This window comes from Pipistrellus kuhlii, unplaced genomic scaffold (genome assembly GCF_014108245.1).
Source record: "Pipistrellus kuhlii isolate mPipKuh1 unplaced genomic scaffold, mPipKuh1.p scaffold_m20_p_5, whole genome shotgun sequence".
Classification (NCBI taxonomy): domain Eukaryota; kingdom Metazoa; phylum Chordata; class Mammalia; order Chiroptera; family Vespertilionidae; genus Pipistrellus; species Pipistrellus kuhlii.
Genome location: NW_023425551.1, coordinates 30,753,595 through 30,775,000, shown reverse-complemented (window position 1 = coordinate 30,775,000; position 21,406 = coordinate 30,753,595). Strand labels below are relative to the sequence as shown.

General features: G+C 39.0%; 1 protein-coding gene across 1 annotated transcript in view; it reads right to left on the bottom strand.

The window, feature by feature from the left end:
- Positions 1-21,406, bottom strand: part of AK9 (adenylate kinase 9) — a 103,410-nt gene that overhangs the window by 8,111 nt on the left and 73,893 nt on the right. Inside the window, exons 29-36 of the mRNA XM_045572773.1 lie at positions 20,394-20,613; positions 18,224-18,295; positions 12,623-12,826; positions 10,203-10,421; positions 7,320-7,533; positions 3,371-3,572; positions 993-1,139; positions 659-879 (exon numbers count right to left, since the gene is read on the bottom strand). Coding sequence (XP_045428729.1) covers positions 659-879; positions 993-1,139; positions 3,371-3,572; positions 7,320-7,533; positions 10,203-10,421; positions 12,623-12,826; positions 18,224-18,295; positions 20,394-20,613 — 1,499 coding nt within the window. The remainder of the gene's footprint in view (positions 1-658; positions 880-992; positions 1,140-3,370; positions 3,573-7,319; positions 7,534-10,202; positions 10,422-12,622; positions 12,827-18,223; positions 18,296-20,393; positions 20,614-21,406) is intronic.

Sequence of the window (21,406 nt, the reverse complement as noted above, 5' to 3'; positions counted from 1 at the left end):
TTTATATCTTCTCTATAGTTTCTAAAGTTAAATAAAGCCATTAAGTAGATGTTTCTGAAACCCCCTACAGATAAATTGTTTGGAGTCACTGTTTTTTAGAGATAATCAGGCATAGATAACTTTTCTTCTATTTTGTGTCTTTTTGGAGAAAAATCAAGAAATGTATAGGAATATATAATCAACCATTTTCTTTCATGGATTCCAAATATAGGTAAAAAGAATTTTTATGCTGAATTAATTTTTTATAGACTCAACATTTACATAACACCATAATGAATGTAAATAGGAAGGATAACTTTAATTCTTGATTCCTAAACAAAATTTTTACAAGTGTCACTCCACAGATTACTGCCCTTAATAACTGGCAATCTTAAAAATAGCTTCTCACATAGCATCTCAAACACCATGAACTCTTCTAGTGGAAAACCATGCATTAATTTTATGTGCTAGGTTCACACAGGCACTCAAAGATGATAATCATTTATTAAAACAAATATATATGCCCACAAAAATTGGATATTACTATATAATTAAAATACTGATTTAAAGTGTGGGAACAAATGTTCAAATTGAATGAATTATAGTAACATGAGTTGTGTATAAGGACTTTAAATTCATATTTTATTCTATTTTAACAGTTATTTAATTGTTTTCTTACCTTCTTTTATTCTTTCCAGGTATATCTGCATGTATCTATTCACCATTTTAACATTCGTAATGACTTCATTCCATACCCACCATTTGCTGTGAAATCCATCAATCACATACCAGTTCTGATGTTGTTCTTGGTAAAATTGCCTAATATGAACAATATTTTTGTGGTACTTGGAGTTCTTGACAGCTATAATCTGTGAGCTATTGTGTAATGGATAAGGCAAACTAATGGAGAAATAGAGAAGGAATGGAAAACGCTGTTTAAAACACACTTTTTTTTTTTTTTTCTGGATGATTAATGTTCATTCCTTAATCACAGTTTTCATCACACTCATTACCTTTGTTCCTTTTTTTTGTCCAGGAGCAATCTTTTGAAAATCTCCTTGGAAGGTACATCCAACTCAAAGATGATCAGGGGGATGATTGACCCGGCCTCCAAAAGAGTCACCTGATAGTTGGTTACAGGATATCCATCGATGACAACACTAACGAGGAGAAACATGAAAATAAAAATTTCAGATTTCTTTTCTCTCATACCTTCCTTTCTGTCTACCAGACCAGTCTATCTCTTTATGAGTAGCTCTAGCTCTTCCTTATGTAACCTATCATCTTTGCACTCCACTCTTTTTATCTCTATTTTTTTTAATTTAAAATATATTTTATTGTTTTCAGAGAGGAAGAGAGAAGGAGAGGATAGAAATGTCAATGATGAGAGAGAATCATTGGTCGGCTGCTTCTTGCATGCCCCCAACAGGGGATCGAGCCCACAACCCAAGCATGTGCCACACCCGACTGGGCTATCTATATATTTTTTATCTTAGTCAGCTCAAGGCTCAGGAGGAGGACAGCATACACAGGCACACCGCTCTGAACTCATGCCCTTAGCATCGTAGAGCTAGGTTTTGGCAGGATTCGAGAGATAACATAATACCTTAAAAATTGAGTTATTCAATTGAGGAGGCTAGGGTGTATGGAAGGGGAGATGAAGAGTTGATGAGAGAAGCCCTATATTTCTGGGAGAGAATCGTTTGCAGGCCCCACATGCTGAAGCATCCATCTTATACAAAAATTTAATCCTGCTATTTTGGCTTCTGTAAATGCTTGCTTGCTTAAATAATAAGGAAAATAAGACTACTCCCATTCCAGAGAGGCCGTAAACTATGCCCCAGACAGAGTTGTTAGTGCTGGCACCAGGCCAGGCCTTGATTTGGTCTCACGGCCCCTTCCCAGCACGCAGGCCTTCTTCCTCAGAAGGCCCAGAAGTCTCATTCCAAATTTTAGAGACAAAGAGCTGGGAAAAGTATAAGTAGAAAAAGCTTCCTCCATATTGAGGGTCTCAGAATGTGAAAGACACACTTTTCTCTGGGCTTGCTCATAATTACATTAAAATGTAATTCCCCTTTATCTAAGCATTGCTTGGTTTTTCTTCGGTCTTCTGTAACAATGCCACTGGGCAGAAATGAAGGAGAATTTGTTAGTCCAACAGTTTGAAATAATGGGAGTGTTATTATTAAACTGGGAGGAGGAATAAGGGTTGTTCATAAAATCTGGGAGGAGTGGCCCCCAAAGTCAGGGAGATGCTACTAAATAGTTCCAAGTTTCTAGCAACTAAATAGTTCCAAGTTTCATGGCCCAGCAGAGTGTAAATTAACCTAGCCACTAAATAGTTCCAAGTTTCATGGCCCAGCAGAGTGTAAATTAACCTAGCTGCGCAAGCTTAACAGAATATATGGGGGTGTCCTTGTCATTTTCTTTAATGGGGAGTAGCCCAATTTCTCTCTCCTGTGAAGGGTCACTTGAGGATTGGGGAAATTCAGGGAAAATAGGTAGTCACTCTTCTGGTATTAAGGTGAAATAGAAAAACTTTGGGATTGCTCTTCCTGAGATTTCTTGTGTGCAAAGCTGACCTCCAGGGAGGAGTAACTCAATTTGCCTAAATCCCAGGATCTTCTCTGAGGAGAAAAAGACTCCTTTGATACATACTTACAGGATATCCACATCCCAGAATCTGCTCCCTCATAATTGAATTAGGAGAACTCTCCAAGGATTTGATTAAGCACCAGGTGCAAGGAAGGGTAAAGAGACTCCTTGACATAAAACAACTTTGAGTGAATCAGGAATCTAGGTCAGTGACCTGGGCTCAAGAGCAGGGCCTTAGGCTCCCCCGTCTTTTACTACTGGGTGTGACCAGTGCCTGCACTGAGAGAGCAATGGTTGAGCAGAGGAGTGTAAACTGAAGGCATAGCTCAAGCACAGACAGCCCTCCTGTCCAAACGAAGCATTAAGGGGAGGGGCACTGCTCCCGTGGCAGGGGAAGGCCACTTCCCCGTCGCTCAGGAGGCAGTGCGGAGCTCTGGTGGGTTGTGGAGGTCACATCAGGAAGCAGTGTGGTAATATCACTTCTCCCCCAGAGCTGGATCAGGACAGTTGTCACCAGTCAATGGGAATGTCAAAGCCCAGAGACTTTTGGATGACTCAGGGTTGCAGCAGAGTCAAGTGGCCAACTTGTTACTCTGGCATGTAAGTGCTCAAGCCAAGATTTAGCTTCATAGAAAACTAAAATATGTGACCTTCCTTTGACAGGAAGGGGTCTCATCCTTTGACAGGAAGATCACACCTTTTACAAGAGCTTTAGACCCTATTTAAGACAAGTGTTTTAAATTCCAGTGAGTAATTTCTTGAACTAGTCCATCATTCCCTCCAGTTCCCCACTTACCCTGCGGTATTACATGAACTGTGCATCAGAGATACTTCTAAGGCTTGAATAGCCAGTTTATCAGGTACTGTCATTCCTTTATGAAGATGCCAATTTAACATAAGTGCCAGCTCTGTGTCTGATTGGGTGCTTAACACGGAACGCAAAGCGTCTCCTACTGACAAACGCTTTAAGCCATATTCACTTGCAATTTTTTTGGCAACTGGAAAACATTAAAATATTAAACTTACTCCATTTCACAAAGTCAACCGTTAACCTTAGTGGCAGGTTATGGACAATTAATATTAATAGCAAAGTAATCTTTACATTCCTCAAAGAAATTTGGAAAATTAAAATTGTTACATTTTACTGAATTAATACTGTCAAAGGTCAATTATTATTAATATTTCAGGTATGTGGCAGATGGATCTGGGTAATGAGCCAACTCTAGGTTTTTCTCATAACTCAACCAACAATTAAGTCTTCTTTGCCTTCTTTTGCATGAGGTAGAAAAATTATTGAGAGCTTTACATCCTATGTGTACTATTAATGTTTGGTATTATGTCCAAAATAACTCAGTTAATCCTGTAAGAAATAATTTTTATAAATTATAATGGCATACTAGACATATAAATAGTAATTTAAAGTATATGAGGCAGTTTTTCTTCTGTAACTCCATATTTTCAACTATTCCACCTAATGGATAGAATGGATATTGAAATTTTAATTTTATACATGAGACAACTGAAGCCCAATTAAATGAAGTGATTTGTCCAAAGTGATGTAGAAGTTGCCATTGGTTGAAAGAAGACTCACCTTGGCCTATGCTTCTTTTGAATGAGACCAAGCAATGGCTTTCCAGGAACTAGTATTAAAGGTGGGAGTGTTCTGCCAGGGTCCATATACCTTGCCCCTCTCTAGAGATAGCAGTATGCAGAGGCCTATCTTATCCGACAGGAATGCAGATTAGTTGATTACACTTAAGATCACCCAAAACAGAGACTGGCAGAACCCTTAGCCTTAGTTTTGCCACAAATGCTAGAATCAAACCTATTTTTTTAAAGTTCTGAAAATAATTACGCTTTTATAATTTAACATTTTGTTAAAGAATTGACCTCTAGCCAAAACCGGTTTGACTCAGAGGTAGAGTGTCAGTCTGGGGACTGAAGGGTCCCAGGTTCGATTCCGGTCAAGGGCATGTACATTGGTTGCGGGCACATCCCCGGTAGGGGGTGTGCAAGAGGCAGCTGGTCAATGTTTCTCTCTTATCAACGTTTCTAGCTCTCTATCCCTCTCTCCTCCTCTCTGTGGAAAGATCAATAAAATATATTAAAAAAAAGAATTGACCTCTATTTCCACAAAGAAATGAAAAATCAGATGGTCTTGTCTCCATTTTCACTTTCTTTTTTCTTTCTTTTTTTTTTTTTTTTTTTTAAAATATATTTTATTGATTTTTCACAGAGAGGAAGAGAGAGATAGAGAGTTAGAAACATCGATGAGAGAGAATCATCGATCAGCTGCCTCTTGCACACCCCCTACTGGGGATGTGCCCGCAACCAAAGTACATGCCCTTGCCCGGAATCGAACCTGGGACCTTTCAGTCCACAGGCCGATGCTCTATCCACTGTGCCAAACCGGTCCCGGCTTCATTTTCACTTTCTGCTGTGGTTGTGGGATCTTATTTTGAACTAGAGGCCTGTTGCATGAAGACTCATGCAAGAATAGACCTTCCTTCCTCTGGCTTCACTCCCTGCTGCCTGGGAGCCTGCAAGTCCTTGCTCCGGGCCAGAGCGTTGCTCCTATAGCTCCCTCCTCCTCATAGCAGGCGTCCTGCCCAACCTGGCTGCTCCATGCCTGCATATGCAAATCAACCCACCTTCTTTGTTAGGTTAATTTGCATACTCCTGATGGGCGTTTGTGGAGGTTTGGTCAATTTGCATATTTCTCTTTTATTAGTGTAGATGCCCATGTTTTGCTCACTTTGGGAAATATCATTATCTTTGTAAAACATTACGAATAGGACTATTAAAGGTTCTTGTCACGTTCAGAAGTTTAAATGAGCAAAACATACTTCATCTGCAGTTGTGGGACAAAAGAACTCACCTTTATTTTTCCTGTTAACAGACTTATCTTTGCCCTCATCTCCTCCCTTCATTCTCTAGTCTACAAGTCATTAAGTCCATGGTGTTTTGTTTTTTTTAAATTCTGTTATCACCTGTATCTTCCTTCATAGGTTGTACAGTTTGTTCGATGTTTCTATGTCTCTAGTTCTATTTTTGTTCATCAGTCTATGTTCATTATATTCCACAAATGAGAACTTGTGATATTTATCTTTCTTTGACTGGCTTATTTTGCTTAGCATAATGCTCTCTGGTTTCTTCTATGCTTTTGCAAATGGTAAGAATTCCTTCTTTTTTTTTTACAGCAGTGTAGAATTCCATTGTGTAGATATACCACAGTTTTCTATTCCATTCATCTGCTGATGGGCAGTTAGGCTGTTTCCAAATCTTAAGCTATTGTAAATTGTGCTGCTATGAACATAGGGGTGCATATATTTTTTCTAATTTGTGTTTCTGTTTTCCTGGGATACATTCCTAGAAGTGGGATTACTGGGTCAAATGGAAGTTCCAATTTTAATTTTTTGAGAGACACCATACTGTTCTCCACAATGGCTGCATCAGTCTGTACATTCCATTCTTATTGACACAATCACTGTTTGTGTTACCATATCATTTTGAAATATTACAGGAACCTATTGTTAAACTAAATGCCTTTAAACACACACACATACACACACACAGTCCAAAGGTATACAAAATTCAAACATTATAGGGATATAGTTTACACAGTGCCTTATTCAATTCAGCAATAATTAATATAGTAGATTTTACTCTTTAAACTATTAATACAGTAGATTATAGTTATAAAATATTTTAATATACTTGTTATGCTAATATAATATTAATATACTGCTATTATGTTTGTTTCATTTCTTTTTTACAATTTAATCTTAACTGAGGATATTTTTTCCATTGATTTGTTTAGAGAAAGTGGGAGGGAGGAGGAGGAGATAGAGAAAGAAACATCAATGTGAGAGAGACACATTGATTGATTGCCTCTCACTCGCACACCAGCCAGGGCCTGGGATAGAACCTACAACTGAAGTATATGTTCTTGACTTGGAATTGAACCCGAGACCAGATGCTCTAACCACTGAGAAAAAACTGATCAGGGCTGTAATTTCTTATATTATCTTTGTTAGGTTTTGATATCAGGATTATGCTAATGTAAAAAGTAATTTGTATTCTTTATACTTTTTAGATTATATGGACCGTATTCCTTAATAAAAATAAATAGAAAATAAATCAGAAAGCTAACTGTCTTGTCCCTTGATCTGGAAAAGCTTATAAAAACACAGGAAGGCCCTAGCTGGTGTGGCTCAATTGGTTGAGCATCATCCTGTGCACTGAAAGGTTGTCAGTTCGATTCCTGTTCAGGGCATTACCCGGGTTGTGGCTGGATCCTGTAGGGGTGTCTGTAGGAGGTAACAGATTGATGTTTCACTCTCACATTCATATTCTCTCTCCCTCCCTCCCTCCCTTCCTCTCTCCCTTCCTCCCTCTCTATCTCCCTCCCTCCCTTCCCTTCCCTTGTATCCAAAATCAATAAGTACATTTTTGGATGAAGAGGAAAAAAAAAAGACACAGGAAAGATCTCTTGAGTTTTTAGCCTTTTGAAAGTTTTCTATAATTTCCCTATAAAATTTAAAGATTTAATGAGATAGGGAAATTATAGAAAGCTGTTTGGGAGTAGGGATATATTTTTGAAGGCCTTCTCTGCAATGGTTATTGGCCTATTTAGGTTTTCTATCCCTTTTTGTGTTAATTCGAGTAGTTGTTTCTGGAGATGTGGCACTACTTTTCAGTGTATTTTTTTATGCTACGGATAACAAGCACAAACACATCCTTACCTGTAGTTTTCCCAGATTTTGGAGGCCCCACAATTGCAATCTTAAGGGGCATATTAGGCTTAGGTTTGGGTTGGCGAATATATTTGATTGGGTTCTTCATAAATTTTTCTCTAGTTTCCTTATTAGATAAAAAGTAAATATACTGACGATGGATTACAGGATAAAATGGATTATCCGGATTTTCAATTGTCATGATTGTCTCTCCTTCATTTAGCTGTAATATATACACAATTATATATAGCTTTTTATATATAATTTATATAGCTTTCCCCCAAAATATATTTAAAAATAAAATCTGTAGAATAATAAACTCTTCCTTATAAATAAAAAACTAATTATAATCACATATTAATATTAAAAATTATATACAAAGAACAAATTATTTTATACCTATACGTCAATGTTCTCAAGAGGCTTTCAGTTTGTGATTACTAGAGTTCTTTGATTTCCTTCATAATGTTTTTAGTGTGTATACTCAATGTTTCTGCCAAGGAGTATTAAGTTGTTGGGATATATTCATGGGCACATTTATCTTTACCAACAGGTCCATTCCTAAAGTAATGTGATGGGTAGAAATGTGCTACACCAAATGCAAAGTTCAAAAGCCTAATATCCAAAGTTACTGTCTTTGGAGCTAGGCCTTTAAGGAAATAATTAAGGTAAAATGAGTCCTACTAGTAAGACTGGGGCCTTAATCCACAAGGACTGGTGTCCTTATAAGAGGAGGAGACACCAGGAGTGCATGAGCACAGAGGAAAGGCTGTTGGAGGACACAGCAATAAGTGGTCACCTGCATGCCAGGAAGAGAGGCCTCACCATAAAACTATCCATGCTGGCACCTTGGTCTTAGACTTCCAGTCTCTAGAACTGTGAGAAAATTAATTTCTGTTGTTGAAGCCACCAGTCAGCCTGAGGAGATAAGTGTGTGTGTGTGTGTGTGTGTGTGTGTGTGTGTGTGTGTGTAGGGGCTGCATTATATTTTAGAATATATACTGGTAGGACAAATCACACAGGCTTCTCTTTCATATTTTTATATAGACAAAAATCCCGCTCACATAATCAACAGAAGCCACAAAAGGAAAAATATCCACGCAAAAGGCAGCCTAAGGTCTAGGGAAGGAATAGAGTAGGAGCAGTGGTCCCACATCTTTGCATTGTTGATGAGAACTGGGTAATTAATTGATACTAGGTTTGTGTGTATTTTTTTACAGCATCAGATGGCCAAGCATCAGCCATCCCTGGTCTTGACAGAGTAGATGTGAAACAGTATGTTAACACTGTTCCTCCCCCAGAACTACATGAGGGCAGTTGCCAAAAGACATTATTGTTCTTGGGCTGGAATGATGTTCATGGCTGGGAGTAAATACTATGGATAAGGAAAAACTCAGGAATGGGGTAGAAATGTCTGTTCCATGTTTTATATCTATAATAATAAAAGCATAATATGCTAATTTCACTGGTCAGCTGAATGACCTTCTAGACTAGGGGTGTCGAACTCAATCAGAGAAGGGGCCAAAATCTAAAATCCGGCCTAAATCGCGGGCCGAATGGTTTACTGAACAGTCATAAACTGTCATTGTGATGGAAACGCAGCGGAGTGCAGTGATGACAGCGCGGTGCGGGCCACATTGCAAGGCCTGGCGGGACGGATTTGGCCCACGGGCCTTGTGTTTGACACATGTGTTCTAGACGAAGCCACAGTGGCAGGGGCCCAAGGCAGAGGCAGTTAGGGATGATCAGGCAGGCTGGCAAGCAGTTAGGGGCAATCAAGATAGGCAGGTAGAGAGGTTAGAGGCAATCAGGCAGGCAGATGAGTGGTTAGAAGGATAAGGCAGGCAGGCAGGGGCATTTAGGGGCGATCAGGCAGGCAGATGAGTGGTTAGGGACAGGCAGGCAGATGAGTGGTTAGGGACAGGCAGGCAGAGTAGTTAGGGGCAATTAGGCAGGCAGAGGAGGGAAGTTGGGGGTGACGGGGCCTGTAGAGAAAGGCAGTTGGAGGGGACCCAGGTCTGCAGCGGAGAGCAGTTTGGGGGGACCAGGCCTGAAGGGGAGAGCAGTAAGGGGTGACCAGGCCTTCAGGGGAATGCAGTTAGGGGTGACCAGGCCTGCAGGGAAGGGCAGTTAGGGGCAATCAGGCTGGCAGGGGAGTGGTTAGGGGGTGATTAGGCTGGCAGGCAGAAGTGTTTAGGGGCATTCAGGAAGGCAGGCAAGTGAGCAGTTGGGAGCTAGCAGTCCTGTATTGTGAGAGGGATGTTCGACTGCCCATTTAGTCCTGATCCTATTGGGAGGTCCCAGATTGGAGAGGGTTCAGACTGGGCTCAGGGACACCCCCCCCCCATGCACGAATTTCGTGCACTGGGTCTCTAGTATATTTAAAATTAGTTAAGAATTCTGGCCCTGGCTGGTGTGGCTCAGTTGGTTGGAGCATAGTCCCTCCCATGCACTGAAAGTTCATGGGTTCAATTCTCAGTCAGGGCATATATCAAGCTTGTGGGTTCAATCTCTGGTTTTCCTTGAGCCTTTGTTTATTTTTTAAAAATTATCTTTATTATTGAAACTATTACAGATGTCCTCCCCCAACCCATTGACCACTTCCACCCTGCACCCCACCTCCCAGGCCTTCACCACATTATTGTCTGTTCGATCCCCAGTTGATGTGTTTGCAGGAGGCAACCGATCAATCTCTCTCTCTCTCTCTCTCTCTCTCTCTCTCTTCCTTCATCTTTCTCTAAAATAAATAAAAATATATCATTGGGTGAGGATTAAAAAGAAAAAGAATTCTGTACAATGCTTAAAATATTTTTAAAATACCCGCTGTCTTCTTAGACATACTTTAAAAAAATAAAAGAACATGGTTTTCAGATGTCACATTCCTGACATTACCTTTACAGGGTCCCAGTAGCCGAATGTGCTAATATATTTATAGGTAAAGCTCAGCAGTTTCTGGGCAAGGCGTGATGATATTGGATAGCACTTCTCAAAAATGCTTTCCCGATTCTCCACCAGTGGTTTCAGTTTTTTATTCAATAAATATTGTACAATGTGGATTTTCCGAGTTCCATTAATAAGGAATTGTGGTATCAAATACTTTTCAAATTCATCCTGATGAGAAAAAGTATAAAACTATTTTTATTTTATTTTTCTCCAGTTAGTCTTTTTTTTTTTTAAATAAATCTTTATTGTTCAGATTATTACATATGTTCCTTTCCCCCCGCCCCCCCTTTATAGCTCCCCTCCACCTGACTCCCCACCTCACTCCGTGCCCTTACCCCCAGCCACTGTCTTCATCCACAGGTGTAAGATTTTTGTCCAATCTCTTCCCGAACCCCTAACATCCATTTCCCCTGAGAATTATCAGTCCACTCCCTTTCTATGCCCTGATTCTATTATATTCACCAGTTTATTCTGTTCATCAGATTTTTTATTCACTTGATTTTTAGGTTCACTTGTCAATAGACACATGTGTTTGTTATTTATAATTTTTATCTTTACCTTTTTCTTCTTCTTCATTTTCTTAAAGATTACCTTTCAGCATTTCATATAATACTGGTTTGGTGGTGATGAACTCCTTTAGTTTTTTATTACCGTATTTTTCGGACCATAAGACGCACTTTTTTCCCCCCAGCAGTGGGGGGGAAAAGTCCCTGCGTCTTATGGTCCAAATATAGCCTACACATATACTTTAAAAAAAAAGTTTTTTTACTTGCCCGGCTCTGTGTGGTCTCTGTGTGCTTGCCCGGCTCTAAAATGGTTCTAAATGCTGCTGTTTACTTTACAGGGTTGATTACATGTGTTTATGACTGTGATGTTGGGTTTTAATGCACATAAAATATTTTAGGACACTATTTGTTTCAGAATCTTTTTTTCTTCATTTCCCTTCTCTAAAAACTGGTGCGTCTTATGGTCCGGAGCGTCTTATGGTCCGAAAAATACGGTATCTGTGAAACTCTTTATCTTACCTTCAATTCTAAATGGTAGCTTAGCTGGGTAGAGTAATCCTGGTTGTAGGTTCTTACCATTCATCACTTTAAATATTTCTTGCCACTCCCTTCTGGCCTGCATAGTTTCTGTTGAGAAATCAGCTAACAGTCATATGGATTCTCCCTTGTAGGTAATTAACTGTTTTTCTCTTGCTGCTTTTAAAATTCTTTCTTTGTCTTTTGCTCTTGGCATTTTAATTATGATGTGTCTTGATATGGTCCTCTTTGGATTCCTTTTGTTTGGGCTTCTGTGCACTTCCTAGACTTGTACATCTTTCTCATTAAGATCTTTAAAGGTCTACTAAGTTCTTCAGAGGTTTTTAGCAGATTCTTGAGTAACCTTATAGATGTGGTTTTGAACTCTATGTCCAGTCTTCTGCTTTACTCCATTTCTTTCATTTGTGATCTGCCTCTTTGTCTCTGCATTTTAGCTGCTTCCCTGAGTTGATGGAGTAGCTTTGTGTGCGAGGTGTCCTGTGGGCCCAGTGGCTCAACCTCCCTAGTTACCTGAGGTGAACACTCTTGGTGCACCTTCTATGGGCTGCACAATCTTGTTGTAGTTAAGCCTTGATTTTTCTTACTGCTGGGTGGAGTTGACCTCCAGGCCAATTGGCTGTGAGGATCAGCTGTGTCTACACTGGGAGAGCTTATGTGGTCAGTTTGGATGGGGCAGGGTCTCAGGGCAGAGTAGGCAGCCTTAGTTTCCTGTCAGCTCTGCCCTAAGAGGCTTGGGTCTCAGTGTCCCATGGCAATGGCTGCACATACCTCTGAAAGAAAGCTGCTCTTGAGCTTTGCCCGCTGCCATAGAGTAGTCCAGTTTCTCCCTGAATGAGTGTGGGTGCCCAAAGTCTCACCTGGAACTGGACTGTGGTGCAGTCGGGAGGCCCTGTATCCCTCCTGAATGAGCAAGGCAGCTGCATATCCAGCCATCTGGCCTTTCCTCTCTCTTGGGCATGCATGTCTCTGTATCCACACCTCTCCCAAATATTTTTAGTGGGAAGAAGGTTGATAGTGTTCAGTGGCAGACAGACATTGCTGGTGGCTGTCTACACGAGTTGAGAGCACAAATACTTTTCAACTTCTGTGTGACTGCATGTTGGCAGCTAAAGCCTTTGATCCCTGTGGCTCCCATGTTGCCCTTATTATGAAAATAAATTAACTTGTTTTCATAATCCTAAATAGTGCTGTCAAAAGGAAATATAGCCCTAAAATACACATTTCTTTAGAAATGTAAAAAAGAAACCAAGACATAAACCAAATTCCTTTTGTTTCATGCTCAAATGTCACTTTACGAATTATAAAAAATGAAGAAAAATTAATAACCTGTATTCCTTGTAAATTACGCATATCTGCTTCAAATTTGTCTATCAGGTCATTTCTCAGGCGTTCAATAGCATCAGTTTCCTGTTCTTCTTCTTCCTCACTCATCACTTCATCCTCTTTTGGAAATTCGTCTTCAAGGATATTGTCAATATCCTCATCATCTTCCGTCTCTTCTTCACTCATTTCTTCATCTTCTTTAACAATCTTAGGAAGAAAATATTCCCTTTTACTATACACGCATAGAAATGTTACTGCTAACTGGAATATTCTGTAATAACCGGATCTTAGTTGGTGTGGCATAGCAACATTCATCTAATAACAAAGTAAAAATTTAAATACCTGACACCCAGAATTTTTTTAAGTTTAATAAATCTTTATTGTTCAGATTATTACAGTTGTTTCTCCTTTTTCTCCCAATAGCTCCCCTCCACCTGGTTCCCACCCCATCCTCTGCCCTTCCCTCCTCCTCACTGTCTTTATCTATAGGTGTATGATTTTTGTAGTCTTTTCCTGCACCCTCCATCTCCTTTCCTCCTGAGAATTATCAGTCCACTCCCTTTCTATGCCCCTGATTCTATTATAAGGCAGCCAGAAATTTAATACCTTTAAGACACTGACACCATGCCCTAACCGGTTGGGCTCAGTGGGTAGAGTGTTGGCCTGTGGACTGAAAGATCCTGGGTTCGATTCCAGTCAAGAGCATGTACCTTGGTTGCGGGTACATCCCCAGTAGGAGGTGTGCAGGAGGCAGCTGATCAATGTTTCTCTCTCATCGATGTTTCTAACTCTCTATCCCCCTCGCTTCCTCTCTGTAAAAAATCAATAAAATATATTTAAAAAATTAAAAAATAAGAAACTGACACCATAGTGATCCCATAAATAAATACATTTGACAAGATATTAAGTGCTATTTTTGTGTATGGTTGTTAGAATGTTATATTTTTTATGGTCTTTAGTAAAAATATTTAATGCAATCCAAAGAGTATAATGCACTCACTATTTGTGTTAGCTTGGACAAGAACAGTTTCCTCAACTGTAAGATAGGAATAATAAAAGGATCCACCTTACAACGCTATTGTGGACATTAAAGTTACTGTAATATATGTAAAGCCCTTAGAAGAGTGTCTGGCACATAGTAAGCATGCAAATGATAGCTATTATTGAGGCTGTAACTATGATTGTTACTTTCTATAAAGCACTGTACTAATAGAAGAGTATATGCCCTCTACGAGATTATAGACTATCTGAAGAAACAAGATAATAAATAAGTGATTGTTAAAGACTGTCAGAATATTGATACTAGGTGATGCTGTACAGGCTTTAAGTGCTGTAGTTCAGTTTGCATAATATTGAGCCTTTTAATATTGATCCTTTTGCACTGCCTCCAAACTCTGCTCCCAGAAATATTTCCTGTCTCAATCAGAACACTGCCTCCCAGCTGAAACCTGAGTTATCCTGACTTCTTACACTCCATCTCTGCACATCCGGTTTCCAAGGACTGTCATCTGAAATAATGCTCATCCTTTCTGCTCTCACTCCACTGTTTGCTCTCTCACCTCTTGCCTGCAATCTTCTGATTAGCTTGATATTTCCTAGTCTTTCTAACTGAGTAGACCAAACATGTCAAACTCAAAGGCTAATGTGGGCCAAATAAACAAAGTTTAATTTTATGTGGGCCACAAAAAAAGCTTCAATTTTCATAGAAACGTAGGTTTATTTTGATAGAGACATGCTGAATACAAAGGGCTGAAATAAATGAGTAATTGTTAACGTAAAATAATAGAACATTTTGATAAAAATTAATATTTTTTTGAACACTAACTTACCAGACACTGAATAACTGCACAAATTAATAAGTGTAACACAAATAAACCTGTTTTTCTTATTCTCCGAAAGCGAAATATTTCCTATTGCACACAGCAAACAAGTCAGTCCAAGACTAATGACATGGCAATTGGCTGCTAAAATATTTGCTGCTAGTATTAGTGGAGAGAAATGGTGCTCCTGCATGTAAGGTGTGTAAGGGAAATGAATGCAACACGATTATAATAGTCATTAGAGAATGTTGTAGTTAGTTATTAATAATTATGTATAACACGATATTGTAAAAATTAAGTTACAAAATTTTTTTAAAATATATTTTTATTGATTTCAGAGAAGAGTGAAGAAAAAAGATAGAAACATCAATGATGAGAGAGAACCATTGATCAGCTGCCTCCTGCATGTCCCCCACTGGGGATCAAGTCCTCAACCTGGGTATGTGCCCTTGACTGGAATCGAACTTGGGGAGCCGATGCTCTATCCACTGACCCAAACTGGCTGGGGCAATTTACAAAATTTTTATTAAAATGTTTTTTACATACCATTATGTTGTCTGGGCTATAAAAATATTCATTGTGGGCCACTTCAGCCCGTGAGCTGCAAGTCTGACATCGTGTATTAGACCCTAGTGCCTTTAAAAGCTGGGGTTTGAACTTTAAGATATCAGGAGGAAGATGAGAGGATAAGGGCCCATTCCTGTTCTGCTTACACTCCTTCCTCTCACTACAAAAGGAGCTTGGCAATGGGATAGTGTTTCTCAGTTCTGGTTCTTTTTTTTTATTAGAACTTTGAAACCATTTGGTCCCTTGTTACTTTTCTCTTTTTCTTATACTTTGACAATTTTAATTTTAATTTTTTAAAAATATATTTTATTGATTTTTTTTTTAGAGAGAGGAAGGGTGAGGAATAGAGAGTTAGAAACACCGATGAGAGGGAAACATCAATCAGCTGCCTCCTGCAACACCCTTTACTTGGGATGTGCCCACAACCAAGGTACATGCCCTTGACAGGCAGAAGAAAGATAGGCAGAGCCAGGACAGGGAGCCAGGCAGCAAGTAAGCAGAATTGTGTGGCACTAAGCCCAGGTGAGTAGTTAATAGAGATACATACTCAAGTACTCAGGTGAGCACAAGTTCATCTACAACTAAAATGTCCCCAGATGGTAGTGTGGGCTGCTCCAACCCCACTTCCAATTATCCTTAGAAAATCAAAGCTAAGGATTAAAAATTGACCAGAATCGAATCTGGGACCCTTCAGTCGGCAAGCTGACACTCTATCCACTGAGCCAAACCCATTAGGGCTACTTTGACAACTTTTATGCTTGTTTGTGAGATTGTTTTGCTTATTCTTTTTTTGTTTGTTTATTTGTGGGTTTTTGTGTGTGTGTGTGTGTGTGTGTGTGTGTGTGTGTGTGTGTGTGTTTGTTTTGTTTTGTTTTGGTTCTGTTTTTCCTCACCTCATTGGATATGAGCTGTTGTTTGTAGTTTGTATTCATCTGTAGGTACTTGTTGCTAGCATTTGTTGAGATTAATGGCTGTTCAGTTCCTTGAGCATTTTACCTGCTTGTGTTGTATTTTGTGCCTTTAAATCAATGCAGGAGAGAGAAAAACTATATAACCAGACACCCAGAAACGAGAGACCATTGTGAGACAAAGAACCAGCCCGCATATGAAAGAAAAGCAGGCATCACCAAAAAAGAAAGTAAACGAAATGGAGGCAAACAACCTGTCAGAGAAAGAATTCAGAGAAATGGTCATAAGGTGGCTGAAAAGCATGGAAGAAAATTTGACAATATGAGTAAGAACCAAGAGGAAATGAAGAAAAACCAAGAAGAAATGAAAATGACATCGCTGCTGTAAAGAACTCAATAGAAAGCATCAAGAGTAGACTAGAAGAAGCAGAAGACCACCTCAGTGAGCTAGAATACAAGGTAGGAAAAAATACCCAAGTAGAGCAACTTCCAGGAAAAAAAAAAAATTAAAAAGCAGGAGGAGCCAAAACTGGTTTCTCTCAGTGGATAGAGTGTCGGCCTGCAGACTGAAAGGTCCCGGGTTCAATTCTGGTCAAGGGCATGCATCTTGGTTATGGGCACATCCCCAGTGGGGGTTGTGCAGGAGGCAGCTGATTGATGTACCTCTCTCTCATCATTGTTTCTAACTATCTCTCTCTCTTCTCTGTTAAAAAATCAATAAAATATATTAAAAAAAAAAAAAGAAAAAAAAGAAAGAAAAAAAAAGCAGGAGGAGAGCCTAAGGGAGCTTTAGGACAACACAAAACAAAACAACATCCACATAATAGGGATTCCAGAAGGAGAGGAAACTGAGCAAGGAATAGAAAACCTGTTTGAAGAAATAATGACAGAAAAATTCCCTGATATAGGGAAGGAAAACCCCATACAAATCCAAGAAGCTCACAGAGTCCCAAGCAAAATGAGCTGCAAAAGACTGATGCCAAGGCACATTATAATGAAACTGGTAAACACCAATGACAAAGTAAGAATCTTAAAAGTGGCCAGAGAGAGACAGAAAGTTACATACAAAGGAACCCCCATCAGACTAGCAACTGATTTCTCAACAGAAACTCATCAGGCCATAAGGCACATGTGTCAAACACAAGGCCCGCGGGCCAAATCTGTCCCGCCAGGCCTTGCAATGTGGCCCGCACCGCGCTGTCATCATTGCACTCCGCTGCGTTTCCATCACAATGACAGTTTATGACTGTTCAGTAAACCATTCGGCCCGCGATTTAGGCTGGATTTTAGATTTTGGCCCCTTCTCTGATTGAGTTCGACACCCCTACCATAAGGGAATGGAATGAAATATACAAAGTCATGCAAAGGAAGGGTCTGAATCCAAAAATACTGTACCCAGCAAGGCTATCAATTATATTTGAAAGTAAAATCAGGAGTTTCACAGACAAAAAAGAACTAAGGGAATTTATTACCACCAAACCAGAAATGCAAGAAATGCTAAAGGGTCTTCAGTAAAAGAAAAAAAAAAGAAAAAAAAGAAAAAAAGGAAACGAAGAAGGAACACAGGGGTAAAGAATAAAAATGGCAACAAATAAGTACCTATGAATAATAACTTTAAATGAAAAGGGATTAAGCATACCAATGGACACAAGGCACTGTGGAGGTGGGGTGGGATGAAGGCATGCGACAGGGACTAGGGGAAGCTGGGGGAAGGTCAACGGAGGAAAAAAAGGAGATGTAGGCAACAATATTTGTAATACTTTAAACAAAAATAAAAACGCATAAAAATACAAAAGGAAATGATTAGATATGTTATGAAATATTACATATCTTATAATGTTTTTGAATGATTTACATAAAATGGTTCAACATTAAAATAATAATAAAAAACAGTCATGGGATAACAAAAGGTATAAAAAAATAAAAATCAGGCCGGCTGGTGTGGCTCAGTGGTTGAGCATCCACCTATGAACCAGAAGGTCACAGTTTAATTCCTGGTCAGGCAATATGGCTGGATGCAGGCTGGATCCCCATGTGAGCACGCAGAGGGCAGCTGATCAATGATTCTCTCATCAGTGATGTTTCTCTCCCTCTCTCTCTCTCTCTCTCTGCCTCTAAAAAATTAAGAAGATATATAATCTCACTACTTGCACATAAACTCTATTTCTTTCAATACTTTTTTAGTGCATCTTTTTATTTTATACTGTTGACACATACTTACACAATGGGTGTCCTGCTTTTTTTAATATATATATTTTTTATATATATATATATTTTTAAATATATATTTATATATATTTTTTACTTACCTCCTCTCTCTTTCTTTTTTCTCTCTCTCTCTCTGCTATAAGTTCAGCCCTTCTTTTAGCAATCATATCATCCTATAAAAAACAGACATTAAAAAATTTTAATGAATAATGGAAACTAATCAGCCCACTTAGGTTTGGGGGCTCACTGGCTCAGGGTTTTCCAAATGCTATCCCCTTAAATCTTAAAAGATTAGAGTGTTGCCTGAAGACAAGTTCTAGGACCCAGCTCTTTTCATCTTGCAATTAGCGAGTAAACATTCTGAAGAATTCATGTTTTGTTGACACTCAAGAAAGATTTGTAGATAGAATTTTAAAACTCAATGGAATGGAATTCATTTAAGTTTTTGAGACCCCAGGGAGATTATATGGCTCTTCAGATCTAGAGGGTGAGAAGGTGTTTTAAGTGTATGGTTATGAGAACACAGTCCCTTTGCATTTTTGTGACATACATAGAGAACACTACCACAAAGAAAAGTGAAGTATGCACAATAACACACATGCATATTTTTAGTCTATTTTTTTTTCTCTGATCCTTTCACTCAACTAAGTTGTGGTTAATGAAATTTAACTAATCATTGTATGTTTGCTAGATGCCATCACTCTTTTGAGCACTGTAATAAATACTGTACATACTTACATTTTTCTGTTTAAAACGTATCTGCAAAGCAGACAGTATTATCTTCTCTATAGGTGAGTTAGCAAAGTCAGAGGATTTAACTCATGTAATGTCACAGGGCTAGTGGAGGATGATGTAACAAACTTCCAGACAAGGAAATGGAAAAGCAAATGGTATGTTGGGTGCTGCAGGGGAGGGTTTGTATTTGTTCTAACTAAGGAAAAAGGTTAGAAAAAGGATTTGAAACAAGACTGGTAGGCTTTCAATGACAGATCAATAAGTTCAGACCTTAAGAGGGTGGCTTGATCAGAGTTTTAGGAGGAGTAGCCTGGAAATGACCAGAAGGATGACCTAGGGGGATCAGAGATGAAGCCAGAAGGACAGTTAGGAGATCTCTGTAGGAGTGCTAGGTGTGGGCTGAGAAAGATCTGAACCAATGTGTAGAGGTAAAAGGTACAAACTCAGCTAATTTGTGTGTTTCCCTCAGAGGGAATTGCTTTGTATATAAGAACTCAGGTATTTTATATGGATGTTTATCACATTTAGTTCATCCATTCATTAGTCGATGGCCATTGGGTTGTTACTACTTTTTGGCTATTATAAATAACGTTACTATGAGCATTCATATACATATTTTCATGTGGACATGCTTTCATTTCTGTTAGGTAGATTCCTAAGATTGGAATTGTTGGGTTCCTATGACACTTTTGAACATTTTATGGAATACTCCTCACATCACAGTTTTAGAAAAGACGTTCTAAGCTAATATCTGTATCTGTTTCACCACAGGCTTACAAAGCCTTAATGGATGGTGTCATAATTCCAGGAGATAGTGAAAAATTCCACTGATAATTTTAAGGTTTGCTTCACTTGCTGCCTCTTCCATTAGGTACCTGTGTTTGGTATAGGGATACTTTGGTGCTACTAAAATCTTTAATTTTATTTCCCATGGAGAGAGAAATATTAACATGTTGATAACCACATAGGCCTCTAATAAATCTTAACTCTCCAATTATAAGTATTCGTAATATTTGATGAAGAGTGTTTTCATATTGACTATGCTATTAAAATCAGAAAACTACATTTTTATAAAGTCCACTTTATACTTTAACTAGAGGCCTAATGCACACAATCTGTGCATGGGTAGAGTCCCTAGGCCTGGCCTGAGATCAGGGCCATCTTCCCCAGCTACCCGCAGCTGGCCCCGCCCCCCGTTGCCACCCAACTTACTGCCAGGGGGAGGGACTGAGAGGTCAGCCATTTCTGCCTGCTCGCCAGCTCTACCCCTGTTTCTGCCTCCAGTTATCCTGGGCGACTGGGGGTGGGGGCCCTGGCCTGGAGCCACCTGCATCCCCCACCACCCATCCCGGTTTCCCATTTGTTATCCGGCAATCAGAGCCTGCTGGCCAGGGAATGGGACCAAGAGATGGTCGGTGCTCCTGACAGTGACTGGTTGAGTGGTCATTCTGTCGTTACTGCCAATTTGCATATTACCCTTTTATTATATAAGATGGAGAAAAAATTTACTCTCATACTGTTTTACAAGATACATACCCTGATTTTTGTCTTCATTTCTTTCATGAGTATTTTCCTTTCTAATTTCTTCCTTTGTTTCAGTTTCCACTTTTCAATTTGGGAAGGCAGGAGCCGATCAATAACATCTTGATCATCAACTTGTATTACAACAGCAGCATCTGGGAAATATCCATGTTCCGCTAGAAACTGGGCCTCATCAGGGTATCGTGGGAAACCATCTAATATAAAACCTGTGGAACTAGGCATGAATTGCATAATTTATTTTAAATATTATATTATAAATATTAGTTTAAAAATGAAGAAAGTATTGATAAATCTCAACTTTCTATAAGATGTGCAATGAGCAGTTTAAAAAGTAGTATCTCTTAGTTCTTTTAATATTTCTACTTGCAAAAACGTGTTTTTTCTCAAATGTATTGAATTAAATTAAAATTATAATATTTTATTCTTATATTTATAATGTAGATGAGTTCTCTTTAGTTATAAATAGTCTTAATATTGGATGAAAATTAAGAGAAAACAAATTCTCTGCCTGGGAGGAATGCTCAGCCTAATGAACTTGTTACCCTTTATGAAAAGGTGGGTCTGACCAGCTGACTGTTAGTGGGAAGCCACCTGTCAGTAGTTTTTCTTTTAGTGATGTTTCCTTTCATGAGACAATTCATACTTCCTTCCCTGGATCCTCTTGTAGCTCATGACAATTATGAATGTATGTATCCTGGTTCATATGTTTTAAGATGATTATAACCAAATAGGCTTATCAAACTTGTTTAAGAATGATGAAACTTGAATCATGAAAATAACTACAATGTTAACACATTTTCATTGTGAAGTAACTAACTCTAAAATAATCAGATTTTGCCCTAGCCGGTTTGACTCAGCGGATAGAGCGTTGTTCTGGGAACTGAAAGGTCCTGGTTTTGATTCCAGTCAAGGGCACATGCATGGGTTGTGTACAGGAGGCAGATGGTCAATGATTCACTCTCATCATTGGTGTTTCTCTCTCTCTCCCTCTCCCTTCCTTTCTAAAA